Source organism: Trachurus japonicus, chromosome 10 (genome assembly GCF_045865225.1).
Source record: "Trachurus japonicus isolate A0001 chromosome 10, Traja_1.0".
NCBI classification, from domain to species: Eukaryota; Metazoa; Chordata; class Actinopteri; order Carangiformes; family Carangidae; genus Trachurus; species Trachurus japonicus.
Genome location: NC_140916.1, coordinates 11,830,299 through 11,855,162, shown reverse-complemented (window position 1 = coordinate 11,855,162; position 24,864 = coordinate 11,830,299). Strand labels below are relative to the sequence as shown.

Sequence of the window (24,864 nt, the reverse complement as noted above, 5' to 3'; positions counted from 1 at the left end):
TACCAACTATAGTAAAACGCCAGTTGAACTTGACAGCTACAGTGGACTCAACTGTTTGTAGCGATAACCACTGTTGAAAAGAAAGTAGTAGAGCAACTGATCAGGCTTGTATATACATTAGCTACGCCCTTTTGTAGACTATGTTTTAAACTGACGTTCATTCTTTGCAGCCTCCACATTAGTTGCAACCGTGTGATAAGCGGAATAACAGCCTTTGAGGTGTGCCGTTATACAGAATTAATGAACTTGGCAGAAGCAAACTTCACTCCAGCTAGCACCGACGTGAAGTAACACTTCCGCCTCGCTCATTAATTCCTTCTACCAGTACACCTCATCGCCTGTTATTTCATACATAACTGTTAGGCAGTCTCCAAGCAGGGACTGCAGATAAAAAACATTTTACATGTAGTAAAGTAAACAATATTTAAGAGGAATTAGAAGAGGGAGAGAACAAGACACTTGTTAATGAAAGCAGACCAAAAAAATGCAGGCAAGGATACAGAGCTAAAAAAGGGAGACAGAGTAAAAAGTTGACATACACACACAGACAAAGGTAACATATGTCAGGACAGAGAGAAATAAAGCTCAGAGAAAATAAGACATACATGGTAATGGTTTGATGGATGGATTGACAGATACATAAATACATAGATAAACATAAAGAGAGGCAGACAGACAGGTAGATAGATGAGTAGAAAGACGGACAATAATAAACACATTACCATTTTGGCGGAAACCAGCCCAATTCATGGTGGCTGTTGCTTATGTCATAAACATGCACACAGTTCATATATCCAAGACAAATTCATGTTTGGCGAAGATCATCAGTAGAAGAACAGTCCTTGGGAAGCATGTATAAACACATGGTTTTAAGAACAGATCATACATACACAAACATAACAGAGCATATGGCATTAATCTAAAGGCATTATATCTCCATATCTACACATGTTGTACTCTATAATAAGTACCTTAACTTATTCATGTTTGCAAGGAGAGTTCCATGGTCCTTTGCAGAGTCCACACTGTAAAAAATCTGGTGATAGATCTGTGGAGCATATTAAAACTAGAAAATTTCCTCTCGGGAAATTTTGAATGGGCCACGGGAGCTACTGCGGGTTGTGCCATCTCTGTCAACATGGGAATCAAACCCACGATCTTAAGGTCAAGACAGAGCTGATCAGACAGACACATGATCATCTTTCTATAAGCACTGATATGGAGGAGCTGTAACCACATTAGGTTACCTGTGTGTGTGTGTGTGTGTGTGTGTGTGTGTGTGTGTGTGTGTGTGTGTGTGTGTGTGTGTGTGTGTGTGTGTGTGTGTGTGTGTGTGTGAGACTGTAATCACATGAAGCTGGCTCTAGAGTCTGTGTGTGTGTGTGTGACTGACTTGTCACATAGTTAGTTAGTAGCTGCATCCTGTGTCAGTCTGATTTAGCTGTGTCTGTGTTTATAAACATTTAAACGAGCGCCAGGTGGATTGTTTATGAAGTTAACGAGCCCTGGCCTGAGGATCAAAGAGGTTACCACGGCGATAGGGGCCCCCGCAGGCTGAGACAGACAGAAACGTGGAGAAAAACAGCCATTTTCTGCCTCTAAACCGGCCTCACAATTAGGCTTAGCATGACAAAACGGTAACTCCTATCAGAACAAAACACAGATCAACGTTGCTCTAAGGACTTACTGAAAATTTCGGTACGATTTGGTGTTTCTACAGTAAATATTTTGGCGACGCTGGCAGTTTTAAAACATCAGGCCGTTCTGCTCCTCTCAGAAAATATTTGTATTGGACTCAATGAGGAGCAGGGACAGACGTGGCCGCACTCAGAGGCTGATTCTGTAAGTTCTGTAAGTCTCTCTGATATTTTGAGCACATGACATGAGAGATAACAAGTTTGTCTTACAAATTCTGAAAAAATTATGTCTGTAGAGTGTAAATTGTGGCCGTGGTGGCAATTTATCCAGAAAAAATACAGAATGTTTCTTCACTCTCTCCCACTCTAACCGATGATGTCACGCACTCTGACACGAACATTCCATGCAATACACACCCATTATAAACTCATAATTTCTCCAAAAATGATCATGGTCATTGATCAGGGATTGATCAAAAACTATATGACCTATCAAAACGTGGAGTAATACGACAATACACAAGACTTGTGTCTACTGTTTAAAGTTTAAATGGAGTCTCTAGGTGAAAGTATGCCTGAGCAGTAGACGTCTGTTAAACTCCAATGATTGGTCTTTTTCGGTCTTTTTTTTCCGCCCGTCCCATTGACTTACATGCAAAATTTTTGCGCAGTTTTTCGCGACTACGTCGCGAAAAATTCGTGAACTGTTGAGAAAAGTAATAGCACACCGATCCCGATCAGGACGCACGTTTTGATATATAATTTGTCCTGCAACTCTTCGAGTTGCAGGACTAGTAGCGAACCGAAAAAGCGTCCGGAAGATGAAGGAGAACTAGAAAAAGCATTTCCAAGAATGGAAATGGTGTGACTGCTGATAGCAACTGAACGCTGTTGCAGAATTAGCAAATAGTGCAAGCAGTGATCACCATACAAATGTTTGACCAAGGTCAGAATCGAACCCACAACCTCATGGTCATTAGACTTCCACTCTGCCTCTAGGCCACAGTGCACACACAGTTGCAGAGACTGTTGTCTGTTAATGATCTGCACACTGTCTCACTCTGACATCAAGAAAGCTTGAGAGTCAAGCTTGAATGACTTAGAATGAAAATTTCTGTGAATTTCAGGCTGAGAGCAGCAGTTTCAACATGAAGCAAGTTATCAGAAGTCAACAGAGGACAACTGGGAAAATAATTCACTATAATTGTTGTTGAGGCAAGATTTGAACCAGCAACCTTCAGGTCTCCAGACCAGCAAGCTAACCACTAGGCTACAGACAGAGACAGTATGTGAGGGGTAAAGAAAACCTTTGATAAGAGGATCACTGGCTTCTGCTTAAAAAAAAAAGTAAGGAATCGAACCCATGACCTCATGATCAATAAACCTTTACTCTGCCACTTCGCCACAGAGAGCACAGACATAAGCATGTTTCAGACAGAGTTGTGGAGAATTCTCAGCATTGGGCTGAATGAGAGCAGAGAGCTCCCTGGCTGCATTTAAAAAATATTTAAAATTATTATCTAAGTCTCTTTGCATTTTTGACCAGAATTTTAGCCAGAAGACAAGTGTGGCTACAAAACTGGAGAAAATAATTTGTCTAGAGTTTAATTTGCAGAAAAAGTTAAATATTTGAAAAAGTATAAATAGTTAAAAAGAGAAAAGTAATGCCGATAAAGTTCAAAAAAAGCTGCACGTTTTGATATATGAATTGTTGAAATAGCACAACACCTAACACACTAACCATATGGCCACAGATAACCTGAGTTACAATGAGCTTTATACTATGAGGAATCAAAGACTGTCCAATGACAGCTGAATAATTGGAATCAAAAGTCAAGCAATGAAGTGAAAAGACTGAGGCAGGAATCGAACCCATGACCATATGATCACTAAACCTTTACTCTGCCACTCGGCTACAGAGAGCACACTGCTTTCAAAACTGTTGTCATTCATTGTAATGTGATGATGTGCTGCAAACTGGTATGAGTAATCAAGGAGATAACAAACACCTGTAACCAATTGAAGGCGGGGGAGGAGAGCAGAATTGAACATAACATAACAAGAATTCTTCCCTTGGATTCGAACCAGTGACCTTAGGGTTGGCAGGCAGTTACCCTAACCCCTACACTACAGTGGAGTTGTGAAGAAGAGAGGTTGAGACTTTGATGAATGTGAGATTTTTTGTGAAAAAGTTAAATATTTGAAAAAGTATAAATAGTTAAAAAGAGAAAAGTAATGCCGATAAAGTTCAAAAAAAGCTGCACGTTTTGATATATGAATTGTTGAAATAGCACAAAGTATGAAGGACTAGAAGAAGACCGTAAAAAGGCGGAAGAAAATGGCCAAACAGAAGAACAATAGTGTGACTGCTTCAGCAGTCACACTAATAATAAGAAAAAATCCACACAATAACAGTAGTGCCCGGGCGAAGCCCGGGCACTACTGTTATTGTGTGGACTGGTCCCTGCAGCTATTTCATAGCTGTTGGGACCAGTGCCCGGGGCGATTGCCCGTGGCCCTAATAACAGAATTACGGGTAAAATTTTCTATATTCCATGTAAAGTACTTGTGCATACTTATGTGTGGTGTCACAGTTAGGACATCAATTTCCAGACTATATGTTGGAGGCAAATGAAATATGCCGGAAGCATTAGGCAGCGCTAGCCTTGCCAGTATTTTTGTTATTGGGAAAGACAAGTACAGACCAAAAATATATTTCTAATGGCATGCCAATCTTCAAACTTGAATGCGAGGCCCTCCAGTCTGTCTTTTTCAGTTTCTCCATCAGCAAAGGCCAACTGGACATTCCTGCAGTTGCTCTCTGTAAGTCTGTCGCCTCCAATGAAAATCTTCTCCAAACCATCAGGAGATAACGGGACATACCTACAGAGAACAGACCATTAAAGAATGATTTTCAACAAATTTTTCATTTTTTCTATAAATAATTATGGACTATCTAGACAAAAACATTTCAACAATTCCAATTCTTTCAGTAGGGTTCAATCCATGTTTGGAAAACTGTCCCTCAATGTCAGGAAGATACATATCCTTTGATATTTACTCGTTCTGAAGCTGTTGGAGAACGTCAACCAAGTCACCAGTTTGACACTCATTCTTGAACAGAAGTCCGAGTGGGAACTACATATAGAAAAAAAACAAAAAACAACAATTACAATTAATGTGTATAAAACCTCAGGAGATGTACTACTTTAGTTTGGCAGATGCAATAATGCAAACATTACAAGAATATTTCTTTCATTGTGTTATAATAAGAACGACTTACATGGGTTGAAGGCTGGGACATTGCTTCAGAATACTGGTGTGGGATGTGGTGCACAACAACATTTGAGAAGGGTTTGAACACTTCCAGATACGTTGTGAGGATTCGGCTTCCCAACACCACAAATTCTCGACAGAGGTTGGCTTGAGTCTGGTTGTCAGGAAGTGACATTCCAAGGTCATATTCTGTCAAGCTATTTGTCGGTTGAGAGTTTTCCAGGTGGAGTGTGGGGACTCGGTCGATGACACACATGTGGTGTATCCAGTGTATAGATTTGTTTGGCACATTTGTAGACTGGTGATGTGTGTGTTTGAAAAAATCAAGGTTGTCAAAAATTATTGAATAGGTACTTGGAACCCGTGAAGGAGGAGGTGGTGGAGAAGGCAGAAGTGCAACACTCAAATCGGCCATTTCTTCATTAGACAGGGTGCTGAAAGTGAAAACATCACAGCCATCCAGCTCCTGTGTAAGCTGCTCTGTGGTCCCTGTAGTGCTGCTCTGTTCTGTGGTTGTGGGCACTGCACTTGTTGAAATGTCTGAAAGGAAATAGAAATCAGTCTGTTATATTTTACAATGAAAGTCTCAGGGAATAATAGCTACTCATAAAAATAAAACAAAAAATATATTAAAGCTAGCTGACCTGATATGGTAAGATCCTCCAAGCTTCTTTGAATCTCTGCAGCTGTGGCGTCACTTGATGTCGCGCCTTGTGACTGGGAGCTGTAGAAATATTCCAATTCCCTTTTCAGGGACAACACAGGAACTGTGCAGATGTGTGCAAGCTCTTTTTGTTTCCCAACTGCTCGTTGGCGGACTGTGGAAATTCCCAGTTTTGACAGTCGTTGGAAAACAGCCCTTTTAGCGCCACCATACATCAAAACTGAGTCCACATAATATGCAAGGGCAGATAATTTTGGTTGCCTTACCCTCAAAGCTACTGATGCTGCCGTGCAAATGTGGGGCACAGAGTCTTCAGTGATCCTTGACAGTAGACTTGTTAGGAATGGGGCCATCTGCTTTAGTTCCTCATGCAGTGTCACGAATGAGAATGATTGCATGTCATTTGCACCTGACCTCCATAGCATGAACTGATGCAATGGATTGCACAGCATCTTGCACTCAGCCTCAACAATGTTTACAAAACTGGGACGTAAATGGTTGGTGAGCTCTTTGTGTTGTGAGATGAGATTGGCAGCTCTCAAAAAGTTCTTTTTTGCCAAGTTCTCAATAATTCCAGCAACGTCTGACTGGCATTTGAAGGTTCTTGTATCATGTAAGGAGTATGTCAGGACAACCTACAACATAAACGGTATATAAGGGTTTCATGCAAATACAAAGTAAAAAAAACAAAACAAAACACATTGATCAAGGAATACATTTGCATTATATGACTGTGCTCTGAGTGTATGTGAACTCATATGTGGGCTGTTGCAGTGACCCCCCTCCTGCCTCTGACCAAAACAATGGAAAAAAATGCTAGGCGTTTAGCACCTAACATTACAGCAATTGAAAATGGGCTAAATCACGTTTTGGGCTTATCTAAAAACTGAAGCGGAAAAATATACACACACTGGCTAATACTTTTAGGCTACCATGAATATAGAAATAGAGTTGTTTTACCCACCTCAGTAACACTTGTCCGTGAAGGTAACGTTGACGTTACGGTGGACTTGCGAGATTTCTTTATATCCCTCGGAGTTTTAGACGGAGTGGGTTCTCTGTCTCTTTTTTCAACGACACTTGCACTTGCTCCAGTGTCCGATGTCTCCTTGTCTTTCCAAGTATTAATTATATCCGTGTCGTTTTGTAATCGGACAAGTACTCGGTAACATTTCGTGCACATCCGACTGGAGTGAAGCGGTGTTTTGATCAGATTCAAACCGAACTTTGAAAGCAGACTTTCTGTCTTACTGTCAAATACAATCTTTGAATGCGTTATTGTTCCTTTGATGCGTAGATTTGAGGAACAGAAACGACAACACTCGTCAATACACATGTTCTTCTTCTTCTTCTTGTTTTACGGCGGTGGGATGTCAATAGCCTACACATGTTTTCAATATGCTCAAAAAGACTACAATGCTAAACCACCCGGCTTCCGGCGCATAGCATACGTCACCGCCAAGCAGCAGCGATTAGTCGAAGCAAACGGAAGCAACCGCCCCCCGGAAGCAAACGAATCTCTACGGCTGGTGTTCAGACGCTTTTTGAAATGTAATGAAATAAGCGGCTGATGCATCAGGCTACTCTCTCTCTGCCATTCAGCCCAATGCATTTTTTTTCACAGCAGAGTAGCAGGAGCTCAACTTTTTAATTCACTGTAATGGGCATTATACTTTGTTTGATTTCATCAAAAAATTGTCACAAGTCACAAAAAGGTCCTCTACTTACTTGTTGTGGCTCATTTATACTATTTTCTGCTTTTTTTAAGCATCATTGAAAAATCGCACATTCATCAAAGTCTCAACCTCTCTTCTCCACAACTCTGTCTGTAGTCCAGTGGGTAAGGTGGCTGCTTGCCAACCCCAAGGTCACTGGTTTGAGTCCAAGGGGACCACTCTTTTTATGTTATGTTGAATTCTGCTCCCCTCCCCCACCCTCAATTGGTTACAGGTGTTCGTTAAGAGACGCATTAATTCCTAGTGCCACAGTTTGCAGCACATCATCACATTACAATGGCAACATGCTTATGTCTGTGCTCTCTGTGGCAAAGCGGCAGAGTAAAGGTTTAGTGATCATGAGGTTGTGGGAAATCTTGCCTCAACAACAATTATAGTGAATTATTTTCCCTGTCGTCCTCTGTTGACTTCTGATAACTTGCTTCATGTTGAAACTGCTGCTCTCAGCCTGAAATTCACAGACATTTTCATTCTAAGTCATTCAAGCTTGACTCTCAAGCTTTCTTGGTGTTGACACAGTGTGTTTCCAACAGGTGCAGCTTTGGGCTCGTTAACTTCAGAGTGAGACAGAGTGCAGATCATCAGCAGACAACAGTCTCTGTAACTGTGTGTATACTGTGGCTTTGAGGCAGAGTGGAAGTCTACTGACCATGAGGTTGTGGGTTCGATTCCTACCTCGGTCAAACATTTGTATGGTGATCACTGCTTGCACTGTTTGCTAATTCTGCAACAGTGTTCAGCTGCTTTCAGCATTCACACCATTTCCATTCTTGGAAATGCTTTTTCTAGTTATTTTTCCACTTCCGGCCAACTTTCGATTCGCTACTAGTCCTGCAACTCGAAGAGTTCACCTCCACTCGAAGCACTCGAAGAGTTGCAGGACAAATTATATATCAAAACGTACGGTTTGATCGGGATCGGTGTGCTATTACTTTTCTCATCAGTTTACGAATTTTTCGCGACGTGAGTCGCGAAAAACTGCGCAAAATTTTTGCATTGAAGTCAATGGGACGGGCGAAAAAAAAAGAGCGAAAAAGACCAATCATTGGAGTTTAACAAACGTCTACTGCTCAGGCATACTTTCACCTAGAGACTCCATTTAAACTTTAAACAGTAGACACAAGTCTTGTGTATTGTCGTATTACTCCACGTTTTGATAGGTCATATAGTTTTTGATCAATCCCTGTTCAATGACCATGATCATTTTTGGAGAAATTCTGAGATTATAATGGTTGTGTATTGCACGGAATGTTCGTGTCAGAGTGCGTGACATCATCGGTTAGAGTGGGAGAGATGCCAGAAAAACTCCAGATTTTTTCTCTTTCCAAACTCCAAACGGCCACAATTTACACTCTACACACATAATTTCGGCCACATTTGTAGACGAGCTCATCCTCAATCGCATCATCTGCTCAAAATATCAGAGAGACTTACAGAATTTAAACTCGGAGCCTCTAAGTGCGGCCACGTCTGTCTCTGCTCCTCATTGACTCCAATACAAATATTTTCTGAGAGAAGCAGAACGGCCTGATGTTTTAAAACTGCCAGCGTCGCCAAAATATTTACTGTAGAAACACCAAATCGTACCAAAATTTTCAGTAAGTCCTTAGAGCAACGTTGATCTGTGTTTTGTTCTGATAGGAGTTACCGTTTTGTCATGCTAAGCCTAAATGTGAGACCGGTGCAGAGGCAGAAAATGGCTCTTTTTCTCCACGTTTCTGTCTGTCTCAGCCTGCGGGGGCCCCTATCGCCGTGGTAACCTCTTTGATCCTCAGGCCAGAGCTCGTTAACTTCATAAACAATCCACCTGGCACTCGTTTAAATGTTTATAAACACCGACACAGCTAAATCAGACTGACACAGGATGCAGCTAACTAACTATGTGTCAAGTCAGTCACACACACATACACAGACTCTAGAGCCAGCTTCATGTGATTACAGTCACACACACACACACACACACACACACACACACCTTCATGTGATTAAAACACAGTTAACGTGCAACAGAATTTAAACTTAAACCATGATTTAATCTGGTTTTAAAGTTAAACCTTGTTGGTGTCAAATGCGTCAAATGCCTCTCGTGGGAGCAGCTGATAGAGTCCCCCCCAGCTGAAAGCAGCCCACCCCACCAGCCAGAGGGTCCAGGACCATAGGGACTGCAGTGGAGGAAGGCTGCCTTAACACCCTGCACAATGGCACCCAGTACACAGAAGTTAGACAGGACCAGTCAGCCCATCACCTGGTCCGTTCAACAAATCAGTTTATGCTACTGTGATTTATGTAGCCTAGTTAAATACTACAGTAATCATCATAGTGTATTGGCAGGAAAGACCATTTAAATCTGTATCAAATATCGATTAATGAATTAATCGATAATTTGCATGTTGGTCTTGGTTAAGTACCACCTTGAAAAAAAAAACAATGTTTTGTTGCTTAAGCTATTCAGTCATTCAATGGTATACTAAAATCCATGTGAAAAAAATGCTTCTCACTGTTCTCAGGTCAAATATTTATATGCGATTAAAATGCAATTAATTGCGATTAATTAATTACAAAGCCTCTAATTAATTAGATTAATTGTTTTAATTGAGTCCTGGCCCTATTACACACACACACACACACACACACACACACACACACAGTTAACCTAATGTGATTACAGCTCCTCCATATCAGTGCTTATAGAAAGATGATCATGTGTCTGTCTGATCAGCTCTGTCTTGACCTTAAGATCGTGGGTTTGATTCCCATGTTGACAGAGATGGCAAAATCGGCAGTAGCCGTGGCCCATTCAAAATTTCCCGAGAGGAAATTTTCTAGTTTCTTTATACAGTGTTCTAGGACAAAACTGGGTGTACATAGAGCTGAGATTGGTCTGAATATTAAGACATAAAACACTTGTATTGTATTGTTACCCCCCCCCCCCCCCCCCCCCTTAACTGCCTGGGTCGCCACATTTCTGTCTGCCCCCTCACATATACCTGTCTAGAACCGGCCCGCTTACTATTATGTTTAATGAATGTGTGCAACAAACAAGGATTTTAATTGTTGTCATACTATTAGTTTGATGATATAGCGTCTATCTGCCATAGTAATTTACTGTAGATTGAGATCAGATTATATTTTATGTTTATTTATTATCAATACAGAAAAACATAATAATAACATCATAACCTATCTCTCAATTAGTTATAGAGGACATTATTTCACAAAGGATCCAATTCGAGTGAGTTTTACATTCCAGACTTTATTACCGTAATACAAATAGCATGAACAAACCAGGAAGTTGCAGTTATTTAAGCAAAAGTCAGAATTCACTTATAACAGGTGAGGTCTACTAAGTCGAGCCGCGTCGTGACTGTGTAGTGGAAAAGCGCCATAAGACATATAGTTTAAAGGAAGCTGTTCCCCTTTCTCTTCAGGTGACAGGTTTCACAGATCAAAAAGAGTTCAACCTCAGTAGTTTGCACAATGACTGACAGGACATAAGCGTAAAGCTGTGGTCTTGAGTTTGGTCTTCATTTGCGTGGGCTTTTGGACCAACCATCACACTCACTGACGCACTTCACATTTGTCCTCCCTATCGGTCCCACCACTGTTAGACTGCCATTTCTCCTCTCTGCTGGTCAGTCACATCTTCATCTAGAAACACTCAAGGATGAAACATTTAAATGAGATTTCCAGTCATAAGAATAAAGATACACATGTACATAGTTGGCAAAACTTCCACAGTAATTTTGTAAAAAGCAAATGAAGCTAGCTGGCTCATGCAACAACTATGCCTGCATGATTTTCTTAATCCAGGGAAGAAAGAAGTGTATTTTAGTAAAGACATGAGGATACTTGGGATTATTACAGTCTTCTGCTAAAGTATAAGCCGTAAGACCCTGTGGCTTGCTGTTGCAGATGATTGGCCCACCAGAATCACCCTAAGAAAAAGGAAACAGAAAGGTTTGATTAACAGTCTGTGATCATTTTTGTTTTTTCATGAATAAGAGAAGAATTCATGAAACCTTATTTTGTTAGCATCATTGGTGTATTTTATTATAGTTGATGATTTGTTGTTTGGCTGGTGTGCTGCAAAACTTTGATTACTGTTATTACCTGGCAAACTCCTCCCTTCTTTTTGTTAAACTTTGTGCATATCATGCTACCAGTGTCAAAGTACTTTTGCCATATGTTTTTGCACTCAGCGCTGAATTGAATCTTCTCAGTTGTTTCCTTGAGTACATGTGAGGCAGGCTCATTGACTCCAGTTTTACCCCAGCCAGCAACAACGCAGTTAACATTGGCAGGTATTTTTCCATTTTTCTTAGGTAGTCCAATGGCCTTCACATACTTGTTCAGTGTGGCATTGTTTTTTAACTGTGAGGGAGAACAGAGAAGAACTGGAAATCACAGCAGTTGTTTTCATTTGAGATTAGATTTTAGCAATATGTCTAACAAACATCTACCAAATTTCATAGTAAATGTGCTTATGAACCTGTGAAGTGTGAAGCCACGTATCACATCAACTGCACATGGTGAAGGACACACAGTGAAATGATGGCATCAACGACATTGTACAAAATACTGTTTTCAGGTTGGAAATGGAACATTTTTCAATACCTTAAGTAGCATGATGTCATTACTCTGTCCTCCATTGTAGTCTGGATGTGGATAGTAGCGACCCACTTGGATCAACTGCTGACTCTTTTCTTTCTTGCTTAAATTATGTGCCCCTAAAACCACTGTCAGAGGCTGAGAGCTGACAAACCAAGCCACACATGATATAAACATATTTAGTTATACTCTAAAATTAGTTAAAAACATTGATGATGAAGTCTAAGATTATACATATCACCATATAGAAAGTAAATTATGAATGTTAAACCACTATTATTTTGAACTGATGTAATGATGTCAATGAACTTACTCCTTGCAGTGTGCCACAGTTAGGACAAAGTCCTCACGAATAAGTATCCCACCACAGGTGTGTTGTCTCTGAATCTGGAGTGATACCATGTAGGGTCTGGAGTGAGGCTTTGAGACCTTACCACCTACAATGCCACTCTCAGTAGCCCCTTGCAGGACAACAGGAAATAAATTACAAACAGGGGTTTCAAAAAATAAAAGTAAAAAAACTGCTATTATCCATTATTTATAATTATTCATAACCACAGCAAAAACGGATCAAGAAAATGAATTATCTTACCAGTTTGAGAGAAGAAGAAAAAAACTAATAGGATGCAGACTAGACGCGCCATTGTCGTTGTACAGAGGTAAAACCTGAGGAGTGTGGTGGGCTGTTCACTCTGCTACCTTTTTTGTAGTCATCCTTCCAACTCACACAACGGAAACTTTGTGGGCAGGTGTGAAAATCATCCGTGCTAACTGCAACATTGGTGAGACCCCTTCACAACACCTACAAGCCCTCTCAACTCTTGAGTTGGCTGATATATCAATGTTTAATTATCATACAATAATCTGCATTAATGGCACCACACAATGTATCATTTTGCTAAAACAAAAAGAAAAAGGTTTTTTATTAAAAACAAAAAAAGACGAAAAAAAAGTTATTGATGAGACTTGTGATAAGAAGACTGGGGCCTGACTTCTTATTCGATTTATATGTATGAAAAAGTCCATCCTCAGATACAAACAATTACTGTCTATTTTTGTCTGTTGTTGAATACTTTCTTTTACTAGAAACCAATTGGTAAATGAAAACAGAGGTAAATGGTCATGTAGAAACTGTGTCAAGGCCACATGAACCACAATGGCATTCAGCGACTCATGCAATGAAATACACACACAAAACATGTTATTTCTACCCTTTGTGTTTTTCTTGACCAAAATTAATTTGATCATTTTTTCAAAGACAGACTTGTGTGTTTGCATTTTACTATTGGGAATGAAGTACAGTTTTTGAATCTAAGCTGTAAACACACTGATTGTTTTTAAGCACTCTACCCACCCTGATTAAGACCTGTCTGCTGGAGGTTTTTGTAAGGCAAAGTTGTCCTCAGAGACTGAGGATAGATTAAAAGTCAATTTAAGCCATTAATAGTAATTCTTCATAGCAAATGTTTTTTTTTTCTTCTTTAAAGCCTTTCAAAACCAATTTACTGAAAACTCAATTCTAGTGGGGTTACAACGTGCCCTATAATACAAGACCACACACTTGATCCAGGAATTTGGAGAAGTACTGTAATGCTCGATTAAACCCTCACACTGGCTTATATTTGACAAATGATCATGGCTTGAAATAAACTGCAGCTTTTATAAGGACGCCGATAACAATAAAACATTAAATTCTATTCTGTCTACTGTCCACTAGATGGAATCATTTGAGTGTACATAAGATTTTCTTTTATTCATTACATATGGCAACAAGTTCACTTTTATTGAATGAATGTAATAAATTTACTGTTGCTGTTGATAACTGAGTCGGAATTTGTTTGTCCACACTGATTGGTAAAGCAAGTTTCAAATTTGGTGGTTTATTGTCTTCCTGGACTTGTGACTCAGTAATTCTCATGTTTTTGCCCCCTCAGGTATGGTGATATGACATACAGTCAAACAGAACAATAGACAGTACAATACTATATAAATAGAGGTGACATTAAGTCCTGATAAGTCCTTAAACAATGCAGTCGCTATGATAACAGTTAGAGCCACTTTCAAGATGACCATTGTCTAACCTGTTGAGTTTGTACATTGCAAGTTATACACAGTTCAGATCACTTTATTTATGCTGTGCCAAATCCTAACTGATATTACCTGAAGCTGCTTGCTTTCAGTAAGGTCAAGGTCTAGACATAAATACCCCCTTAAGAACTGAAAGTATTTACACAATACTGCTTATGGAACTATGAGCTTAACACCAGCATGACTCAACGGTTGCAAAGCAGGCACAGAGGTTAACCAACATAGCACAAGACATCTGCAGCATGAGCATACTACATATTAACAAACACGGGTGGGCATGAAGTCAGTGGTTAGAAAAAAGAGTGGAGCAGTATTCAACTGAGACTAGTACATCCTACTTTGAGTTCCCCATATAAAAACATATACATACACATTGTGTCCCTGTGTGCCTTTTACGCACTAATGTATTATCCTCGGGTTTCTCCACCATGTATAATGTTGCCATCATAGCACATATGACAATCGTGCTCTCAATACTGAGGAGCTTCTAATTACTGCAGGAAGGAGGTGGAAAAAGGACAAGCTCCATGATGTCTCTTATGAAATTTTAAAGAAATGATCTCTCTGACTAGAACCGCCAACATTCCATGTACTCCTAGAATTGCCAAGAGGTCATTTTGACCTCCATTCATTCTAATGCAAAAATGGTAAATGTACTGCATTTATACAGCCATATACATTATATAGCCAGCCAGACACACAGTTCAAAACACTTTATAGTAATGCTTCACATTCATATACACACACATACTTTACAAAAAATAACAATAGTTGTTGCTAGGCAACCAATATAGGCAATTCTTCATTTTTCTATTTTTCGAACAGTGTGTGTGTAAAAATTTTCAAAATTGTTACAAATTTCTGAAATCATGTCCATTTCTCATGAGAGCAAGGGACTGTCACTGTTATGTTCAATGTTTATGAGTAATTTTCATTTTTTATCTGTTTGACACCTGTTTTAACAGTTTGACAACTTTCTAATATCTGAACTCGTGTTGTGGGATGAGGTCAAAATGACTAATTAACTAAATAACTAACTATCTAACTAACTAACTGACAAACTGAGTGACTAAATGGACATTCTTTAGCCCAGATTGCAATGATTGGAAAATCAAAATGACCTCTTGGCGGTTCTAGGTAAAATCACTCTTTTTTTCGTTCTCTTTTATACTCGCGAAAACGCATACGATGATGTAGAACACACTTTTAGGAAAAGTCATCGACTGGGAGACATAGGGTTTTTACGCAAACAGAGTTACATGCATTTTAAGCATCTGCGGCCTACAAACTGTCCTTCTGACATCTATCCCACCCCTTTAAAGATGTTTTTAGTACTGTGGGACCTACTGTTCTTGCTGTAGTAAACTATACAGCCTTAGCTCTGGGCATGTCCGAGCGGCTCTGTAACACGCTGTGGAGCAGTCCCTTATAAAAAAGAAAAACCTTGACTCCTCAGTCTTGTCAAATTTTAGACCAATTTCTTAACAACATGTTTTTGTCCGAGGTTTTAGAAAAAGTGTTTTTTACACAGCTGCAATTTTTCCTGCTTGTCACAGCACTGAAACAGCATTATTAAGAGTCCTAAATGACCTACTTTTAACTGTTTTTAACTCAGGAAACCTGCTGTCCTGGTTCTACTTGACCTAACAGCTGCGTTCGACACTGTGGATCACAGGATTTTATTGTCTTGCCTGGAACAGTGTGTTGGTATCACAGGCACTGCACTTTTATGGTTTCAATCCTACCAATCGTAGCTTTTCTGCTCATCCAGAGGAATTTACCTCAGGCACAGCTCCACTCACCTGCGGGGTGCCCCAAGGGTCCATCCTTGGCCCTATCGTATGTTCCTACTATACATTCCTCCACTGGGCTCGATTTTCAGGAGGCATAATATCTCCCTTCATGTAAGGACTCTGTGTATCCATTTAATGAAAATAAGACTGAGATTATTATGTTTGGACATAACCCCTCAGATTTTCCTGCTGGTTCTTCTGAAGCCATGGAGAGACTTTAAACTTCAAACCATTGGTATACTGAATGTAACAACAGTCTGTGTCATATTCTGTTTGTGTATTGTGTAACACACACATTTGGTGAGACTGGTGGCATAGATCATGATCACTAATGTTTCTCTGGGAAGATAAGATTCAACACAGTTATCATTACTCATTCTGGCTCCACTGAAATTTCAGTTATTTCATTCCAATAGTGTCATTAACAACAATGTTGATCTTTCCCTCCCCCACTGAGCAATTTCTCCTGTGTGACATAGTTGATCTGTCGGAGGGTCGGTTTTCACTGGAGGGAATTCAAACCATGGTAGGAGCCAAGATGACATCATTTCCTCCTCCTTCACTGACTGGAGACCTTGATTGCAGTTCTGCCACAATACTCATGGAGGGGAAGCTAGACTACAGGTAAATGGCAGAAGTGAAGCTACTATACATCCACACAGCCTCACTTGTTCTTTTTTTCATTATAGTTAGGGAACTGGTAAAGTGAAGAGTGTCTTCAATAATCATTCTACAAGGTCAACATATCTGAGTGTTTGATGATCTACAGAGCACTGGGGTTACCGACTGCCAGCTCTCACAGCAGCCCATGGGTCTCAATTAAAACTGTGACTGATAAGTCACCAGTTCAATGTGTTGCGACACTGTAAATGGAAAACTTGATGCTTAAAGCAGAAGTAAGCGGAATGTTTGTGTTAATAGAAGTCTTAAATAGTTATATCTTCCGACAGCAATCACTTATATAGAGTGTTTGGTCTGAAACACGGGTCTGTCAGTCACTCTGCTCTGCTGTAAGCCGAGAAGAAAAATTTCCTTGTATCCTACAACCTTTATCCAATGAGGAGAGAGAACGGCATAAAGGGGCGGTCCTCTCTGTGTGTGCAGCCAAGGGATGCGCGTGCATGCGGTGACGTAGGGACGAGGGCTGGGACTGCCAACTCCATCGGCTGACAGGAAGTTAGCCAAAACGACCGGATCGCTTACTTCTGCTTTAATCTAGCTGTTAAATTGGCTCCAGGGAATATTCTCATCTCTGTAATGTTGACATGAAGAAGAATGGGTTGTCAGCTCATGTGGACTACGTTCATGTATATGTACACAGTCATACGTGTATACCTGAGGTGCAGACCGTTCTTCTTACCCAGAGAACTGCAATGTATTATTGTGTGCAGTGTTGTTGTGTACATCCCTCCCTCTGCCAAGGAGGATGCTGCACTGGACAATCTGCACAACATGATCAGTAAACATGAGAACAGGTACCCCGATAGTGCTGTTATTGTCTTGGGCGATAACCTTAGGAAAAATCTGCCAAAATATATGTGACATTTCCCACTAGAGGAAATAATGCCCTAGACCACTGTTATAGTAATTTAAGAAATGCATACTTAGCTGAGCCCAAACCCCATTTTGGAAAATCAGATCACTTAGCAATTCTGCTCAAGCCTACTTACACCAAACAGCTGAAAGCTAACCAGGTTACAGTCAGAATTGTCAACACCTCAACTGAAAGTGCAACGACCAAACTGCAAGGCTGTCTCGAGCTCACAAATATGTATCTTTAAGGAGGCTAAAAGCAACATACATGACTATACAGAGGCTGTCAGTGACTATATCAGCTGGTGCAATTCAATCTGTGTCCTCTCAAAAACTGTTTGTGTCATTCCAAATCAGAAACCCTGGTTTAATGCAGACATATGCTGGGAAGAAATCAGGAAAAGGCAGGAGGCTTTCAAGGCAAGTGACAGCAGAGTATAAGCAGTCCAGATATGAAGTGCAGAGCGCAGAGCTGCAAAGAAGGCACACTCACAAAAGCTTGAAAGTTACTACCTGCAAAACAACACACGTACAGTAGGACGTGGCAGGGCATCAAATCAGTCATAAAAAACAGGCGAGGCGCCAACAGCATAATAGACACGGATCTGCCTGACGGTCTTAACAAATTTTCCGCCAGATTTGACAGAATAAATACAGATAACTTCCCTCTGACCCTGAGGACTCTGCTGCTGGTGACAAACACACAGGTCCCGAGGGCTCTGAAACATGTGACCCCCCACAAGGCTGCAGGTCCGGATGGTGTGTCACCAAGAGTGCTCAAGGCCTGTGCTGTGATGTGTACACAGACATCTTCAATTTGTCCTTAAAACAAGCAGTAGTCACATGCATATTTAGGTTCTCTATCATTATACCCGTCCCCAAAAAATCAGACACATCCACCCTGAATAACCCTGAACATAAACCATTGGGATGGGAAGAATAACATCACCCAGGGCCAGCACATACCCTCCTTAAGCACAAACACTCTGGATACAACCTTAGACATACAGTAGTAGAGAGAGCATCATCACGCGTAAAACAAGGTTCTATAACAGTTTCTTCTCAGCTACTGTGAGACTGATGGCAAAAGCAAAATATACCATCAGTCCTCCTGACCTATACTACCTGGGAAATGTGCAATATCCTTAGGTGCAGTGAAAAGTATCTGTTTGATATTGATTTTTATATATTTATTGTAAACATTAAAGAATAAAAGGTATTCTTTAATGTTCACTCTTTTCCCTTAAGTTTTTACTGTTTACATCTTTTTTAAAAATAATTGTATGCACTTGTGTACTCTGATTATCCTCGATGTATCCTAACAAATGTACAAATGGCGATCTTTTTGACATCTTTCTGATACACACTGCATATAGTTAGTACTTGTAGTTTAAGCACAATTTGAAGAAAAGGAAAGCAAGGGGGAGGAGGAAAGCAAAATGAGGGAAGAGGAGGAAGGAAATGGGCGAGGGCCATGTTTTATATACAGTATGTAGACTAATTCTTCCTCCAATTGTTCTAGTCAGTCTTAACAATAACACAGTGTTACCTAGTCATCACTACTTTTCCCATTTAAATGACAATGTGCAAGTTAAAAGCATATGTTTCTTGGGATATTATGCCAGTATGGCTGTGATCATTTAAGGGCTTTACTATGTAAAAAGTCTGTGAAGGTAATAATAATGTATTGGACCACCAACAAAATCAATGTCACCATATTCACTACCTGAAGACACATCAGTCACAAAGCATTTTTAACTTGAGAATTTTTATACACCTTTTCCAAAATATTTTTCAAGTTCATGACCAAGTGATTAACAAGTTGGAAGTTTATAACTTCAGTAAATCAATGAAAACATTGTATTGCATATGTTAAGGGACTGTAGTAATGGCACATACAAATGGTACATCAGTCTGAAAACTTACTGCAGTGCTTCAAGCTCCATTATATGCTTCATCACAGAATTTATAAACCCTAATGCAAGAAAACGTTATTCAGATTTTTTCTTCCCAGGTCCTTTTCTCAAACACTTGCGGGTGCAGAATAAGCAGCACTTCAGTGTCACCCACAGAACAGTTAGAAGAATTATAACAAGAAGGCCAAAGACATCCAGACTGTGGTACTGAATCCAGTTCAAATCATGTGCAGCCACTCTCAGGTGTGAAGCTCCTTTGTGTCTCATGGTGAACTCAGTCCAGAAAACAGCCAGGTCCAGAGGCTCAATGGGACGGTCCAGGTGCACCTGAGACAGCTCCACCATTTTCTCTTTGTAACTGGGGAGGAGTACAAATAAAGTCAAAAGTATGGCCAGTGGTTTGTGATTTTGGAAAACAATGCCGAGATGACCTTTGAAATTGTGTCTTTTGATGGTCATTTTAAAGGTGCTTACATGTGGGTTACCAGGGAAAACAGGCAAACTGTGGACATGGTAAACTGTGAACATGTTGGACTGACTGGAGTCCAACATGGACCAACTCACAAAGGTATTTTGAGGAGGCTTTGACCACTAGTTGACTACTGCTACGGAAAAATAGTAGTTAATAGGGGACTTTTGTTAATGAACATCTCGTTGTCTTACCTGTTATCATGGGTCATTTTGTTTAGTACAGCCACTAGTTTTTCAGATGTCACATCAAAGATGCTGAGTTTCTCTGCAACACCACGGGCCACCATGTGATGTGCATTGTCTCCTTGGTCTCCAAACAGTGGAAACATCAACATGGGAACAGCATTACAGATCCCCTCATAGATACCATGGGTACCTCCGTGAGTAATGAAAATTTTTGCCTTAGGATGGGCTGAGAGGCAGAGGGAAAATTACATTAGATGCAATGGAAAATACTATAGTCAAAACACTACTATAATCCATTTCAAATTTTATCCTTGGATTGATTAAAAAACATAAAATACTATAACATCATAACAGTGGGGTTACATTTGAAGAAGAGGCACCCCTGTCAGTTCTTTCATTAATTATGTATTTACTGTTAGAGCAAATAAGCAAAACTTTATTTTTATGGCACACTTCATTCCAGGTGGATATATTATGTGCTACAAAGCACATGACTATGAATAAAATGTGATGAAAAAAAGAAAGATAGTTAAAATCTAAAGCCAGTTTCACCAGATTTCCTGGAGTTCACCAGTACACAGCTAACCAGCAGTTTTTATACTGATACTGAGGTGCAATAACATGTATAAAAACCTAAAAACTAGCATTATGTAATAACCTCAGCACAGGGGTTGTGCCTTTGCATTTGTTGATACTTAGTTACAACTGCATATAGGTTTTTAATTGAACATTTTTATGCATACTAATGACTGCAACAAACAAATCTGCTTTGAATTGTACAATGACATGATAGCAGCACCAGATATGTTTGTGTGGATAAAACGAAACGCACCTAGCAGATCATTCTGTGGTAGCCACTTAATAAGCCTGACATTCTTGGGTAAATCCTCAGGGACTGCTCCAGTGTATCTCCAGAGGACCTAAAACATAGAAAATAGTTTATTAATTTTGAAGATGTGTAAAAACATTGTAATAATGAGTTAGAATGTTTGTATCTTATTGTAATGTGCAGTTGAAAACGTACGTTATATCAATGTTTTATCTGGAGGAAGTACATAGTTACCCTTTGAGGAATTTGCCGAAAACCATCAAAGAACTGTTTAGCCCTCTCCTCAGGCATGTTGGACACCATTGAGCCCAGCGTGAAGACAATGAATCCATCGTCTCCTGAGCCTTCTACAAATTCCTCCAAGTCCTGCAGGGATTTTAGAGAAGGCATAAAAATGACCATTTGTGAAAAATGTTCAGTTTAGGGTGGTTGCGTGACAATGTAATCTAGTGGGCAAAGACCAATGTGCCCCAGTTTTTTTCCCTTTATATTATAAAGCCTTTATATAACTTTAATCTAATCAGCTGCCTCACACTAGAGAAGTAATTTAATTCATAATTATATTAATGTATTAATTATATTATATTCAGCCAATAAATAAATCTTAGATGCAAAATCTCATTTGTGTTTGTATGAACATATTTGATTTTTTTTTTGTGTAAAGCTTCTAATGAAAACTAAAGACTAAAAGTCCACCTTCCTTCTTATTTACCTAGATTACACTGGCCATAGTCCAACAGCCAGCTTTCCATGGCTCACATTTCACACACTAAATCTAAACAAGCCCGCCCATTCATTCACAAATGTTGTGAACCAAAGGCCGGTAAACCACAACTAGCCTACCACTGAAAATATACTATGTAGTCTTTGGAATAATTTAGTTGTTAAATTTTAATAACATTTAATCTTGATATTCAGATCCACATTTTCTTGTACTTTAAGAAACATAAAATCTAGTGTTGTTGTTTTTACATAACAATGAAATATTTTGAGGTTCCCTTTAAATGAAGAGCATAAGTTATTGTGGTTGGAACAGCTGCTAACTGGTACAAAACATACTGCAGGGAAAGAGAAAGAAAATCAGGGGCAACTTTTAACTTTTAAATCACAGACGATGATGTTCTACTAAAATTTAAATTTTCATAATTTGGCAAGGGATCTGATTTTAATCATAAAAAGCTCAATAACAAATTTAATGGACCATTCATCCCCATTTTAAGTTGTTTTGACCAGTATGTGGACAAACAGTTATGGTTGCACCCATCAGCTGGACATGATGGAGCTGCATTTGCACTGAAGTTCGATCAGCCAATATCTACCTCTGCCTGCTAGATGTTTGATTTAGCTCAGTCTATCTGACATTTGTTTGCTAAAAATAGTTGTTACAGCTGAAAACAGGGATGATAAGATCAGCATATGAGGGTGGTGGAACCAAAACAATGAGCTAAAAGGAAGTAAAATGCAAAATGCATGCAACATTATTATTATTTTCATATTCAGCACTGTCATTTGATCAACTGTCAATACATACTGTAAGTTACTATTGGTTGGGAGTTTGGTTTTCCTACATCTTAGTTTAAGGGGCTTGTTGTAGCTTGACTCAACACAAAGCACTGATATGTGATGTAAGTGAAACCATGTGTTGCATGCTTGTTTATTCTGGCAAAAAATCTTAGCATACTCACTGTTGGCAGAGGAGCTTTCTTTGCACAATTGATACCTCCAATAAAAAACATGTTTGGCATGATGGGTTTGGGCCAGTCAAGAGTAAAATCATTTCTGAGCAGCCAGACAGAACCATAACTTATAAGATCCTTGTAGGTCTTGACATCTTCAAAGGTCCTGCTGACCAGTTCGTCAAAGTGGCGATAAATTACTTTGCACATATAGAGCTCCACCATAGACATGACCATGTTTTTGACTCTCTGTGGGAAGTTCATTTTGTCTGTGTTGCCAGAGAAAAACAAAGGAACATAGGAGGGAGGAGAGGGGCACTGGTTAGCCTTCAAATCCAGCTGACACGGAAGACCGTGCATAAAATAAACAGCTGGAATGGAGAAAATATGAGCCAGGATGGAGCCGCAGGGGAGGAAGGGGTCTGTGAGCATAAGTTCGAAGCCCCCTTCTCTCAGTTCAGTCATTAAAGGCTGGTTGTTGAGCAAACTCTCGCAACCTGTCACCTGCAATGTTGTAAAGTTAACCAACAGCTCCACACTGACAAACAAGTCTGAGATCCCTGGTGGGTTGCGGAATACTCCATCCTTCAGCTGGTCGAATTTTCCATCCAGGTCTGATTTAGTGTACGGCACTTGGTAGATCTTAGTCTTGTAGCTTTCTGAGCCCTGGATCAACAGGCTGGTCTCAGGCACCAGCACTGAGACATCATGGCCTCTATGGGAGAGCTCCTTCACCAGTATCTTCATGCTTAGCCAGTGGCTCCCGTCCACAGGCATAACCAGCACCTTCCCCCCCTGAACGAGCCCCAGACTGGAGCAGCACATCCAGGCCACCAGCCCCAGTGTAGAAAACCACACCCCGTTGCTCATTGCCTCCTCTCTTGTTGTGCAAGCTGGCTTGTTACAAGAGCAAGTGGTGCCTGCTCTTAAGAGGTGCCTTTATGTGTGTGTGTGCGTGTGAGTGTGTGTTTAAATTCTGCAGGAAGTTCAGGCTGCATTTGCAGGCGGGCTATTACATAATCAGGAAAGACAGACAGAGTGGAGAATCCCAGTGGAGTTTGTGGTCAAGTCCTGCATTCAGAGTTTGCCTGCAGTTAATCATTCTCTGAGATTTTTTCATGTTAGTCTTTCGTGTCATGCCTGAGTGTATTCATTCCCACTTCAGACATTTATAAGTGGGCTAAATACATTCTCATATTTCATAAATGGTGTGTTTATCCAACAATGAACTTGTAACTAGAAAGCTTTAGTGTCTTTTGTAATAACATTATCAAAAGTTGCATTCTTCATTATTTAGCAAACGTTTCTTGTAAGAAAAACTTATATTCTTTTTTCTTTAGCTGTGGACTCTAACAGTTAGTAAGATCTGCAAGTCATGGTGGCCATGCAGATTTGCAGCTTGTCCTACCAACTGCTTTGTGCAAAGTCCTCTCTGTTTATCTTGGCCGCTCCTTCTCTCTCACTCTTGGAAAACAGACACATGCGTGCGGTGAGCTGTTGCAAGCGGCCTCCATTAACCTCTTTTTTCCCCCCATACTTTTTAGTCTCACGCACATGTATACTTACACTCATTGTAAAAAAAAAAAAACGGTAGCGTGCAAAGCCAGTTGTAATAGGAAACCGACACCCTCCTCTTTGGAAGGGGGAAGATAACATCACACGAACAATGCAATGTGTGGAATTTCAGTTACAACTGAGTTCACCTACTGTAATAAACTTCTTTTTACAATGACTATTGTACTTGTAGTGAGATTGAATTAAGTAACTGTTCATTCATTTATTCATTCAAAAAAAAAAGAACAACAAGTGGCGTTGTTAAGTAATATTACAAACATTAAATTCTGCATGGGCATGTAACTGGCCCTCTTCATGTCTCTCATATACATTCGTATTTAGAGGTGTGCATGTGTGAGTGTGGGTAGGGGGTCCCTCTGTGTGTCTCTGTCTATCTAGCAAGCAAGCTAACTACATCTAATTTTTCATGTATCTATCTCACTAAGACAAAAGCCTGAAAAAGACATCTACACAAAACAGAAAGACAGTCTGTCTCTTTTAACTGTGTTTGAGTGTTAAGTAAATACAACTGAGTGGTCCACATGCAAGGTTTTGACCTCATCTTGTTCAACTACTGGATATGACGTTATGGTCTTTAGAGGATGAATCCCATATAAACCATCTGAAGGTTGATACTTGTGGTTTTAAGTGAAATGTATGCATTGCAATGTAATATGATACAGACATTCAGTTTTCCTGTGTTCCTGTGCTCAGTTTGGTCTCTACAAAGGAACCCCACAGAGCAATGAGGAAACAGTTTCAACAATACAGACAGGGAAATGGGGGCCTGCGCTGGAGTTGATGTGTAGTTCTTTTGGTGAAAACAACATGAAAAACGCTTCTTTCATGCTGGAGCAGCACCCAGATGCTGCCGCTTCCTGACGCATAACTGTTTTC

The 24,864-nt window shown here is 40.0% G+C and overlaps 2 protein-coding genes across 2 annotated transcripts; both read right to left on the bottom strand.

The window, feature by feature from the left end:
- Nucleotides 1–10,559: 10,559 nt before the first annotated feature.
- LOC146979440 (granzyme B-like) lies at nucleotides 10,560–12,592 on the bottom strand. Its single transcript, XM_085789284.1, has 5 exons — nucleotides 12,514–12,592; nucleotides 12,235–12,382; nucleotides 11,928–12,066; nucleotides 11,424–11,684; nucleotides 10,560–11,248 (listed from the first exon to the last, which is right to left on the bottom strand). The coding sequence occupies exons 1-5, from the start codon at nucleotides 12,563–12,565 to the stop codon at nucleotides 11,096–11,098; spliced, it is 753 nt and encodes a 250-aa protein (XP_085645410.1). The 5' UTR covers nucleotides 12,566–12,592; the 3' UTR covers nucleotides 10,560–11,095.
- A 6,504-nt stretch (nucleotides 12,593–19,096) lies between these two features.
- Nucleotides 19,097–23,323, bottom strand: LOC146979439 (UDP-glucuronosyltransferase-like). The gene is made up of 5 exons (XM_085789269.1): nucleotides 22,423–23,323; nucleotides 20,972–21,103; nucleotides 20,741–20,828; nucleotides 19,915–20,134; nucleotides 19,097–19,609 (listed from the first exon to the last, which is right to left on the bottom strand). The coding sequence occupies exons 1-5, from the start codon at nucleotides 23,281–23,283 to the stop codon at nucleotides 19,327–19,329; spliced, it is 1,584 nt and encodes a 527-aa protein (XP_085645395.1). The 5' UTR covers nucleotides 23,284–23,323; the 3' UTR covers nucleotides 19,097–19,326.
- Between the last annotated feature and the right edge of the window lie 1,541 nt (nucleotides 23,324–24,864).

Bases quoted from the DNA above. Each gene is read 5' to 3' on its own strand.
- LOC146979440 (XM_085789284.1), bottom strand. From the start codon at position 12,565: ATGGCGCGTCTAGTCTGCATCCTATTAGTTTTTTTCTTCTTCTCTCAA. The intron at 12,067-12,234 runs GTAAGTTCATTG...TTGGTTTGTCAG, and splicing joins ACTGTGGCACACTGCAAGGA to CTCTCAGCCTCTGACAGTGG. The intron at 11,685-11,927 runs GTATTGAAAAAT...TCTCCCTCACAG, and splicing joins ATGACATCATGCTACTTAAG to TTAAAAAACAATGCCACACT.
- LOC146979439 (XM_085789269.1), bottom strand. From the start codon at position 23,283: ATGAGCAACGGGGTGTGGTTTTCTACACTGGGGCTGGTGGCCTGGATG. The intron at 21,104-22,422 runs GTGAGTATGCTA...AAATCCCTGCAG, and splicing joins AGAAAGCTCCTCTGCCAACA to GACTTGGAGGAATTTGTAGA. The intron at 19,610-19,914 runs GTAAGACAACGA...ACTCCTCCCCAG, and splicing joins AAAATGACCCATGATAACAG to TTACAAAGAGAAAATGGTGG.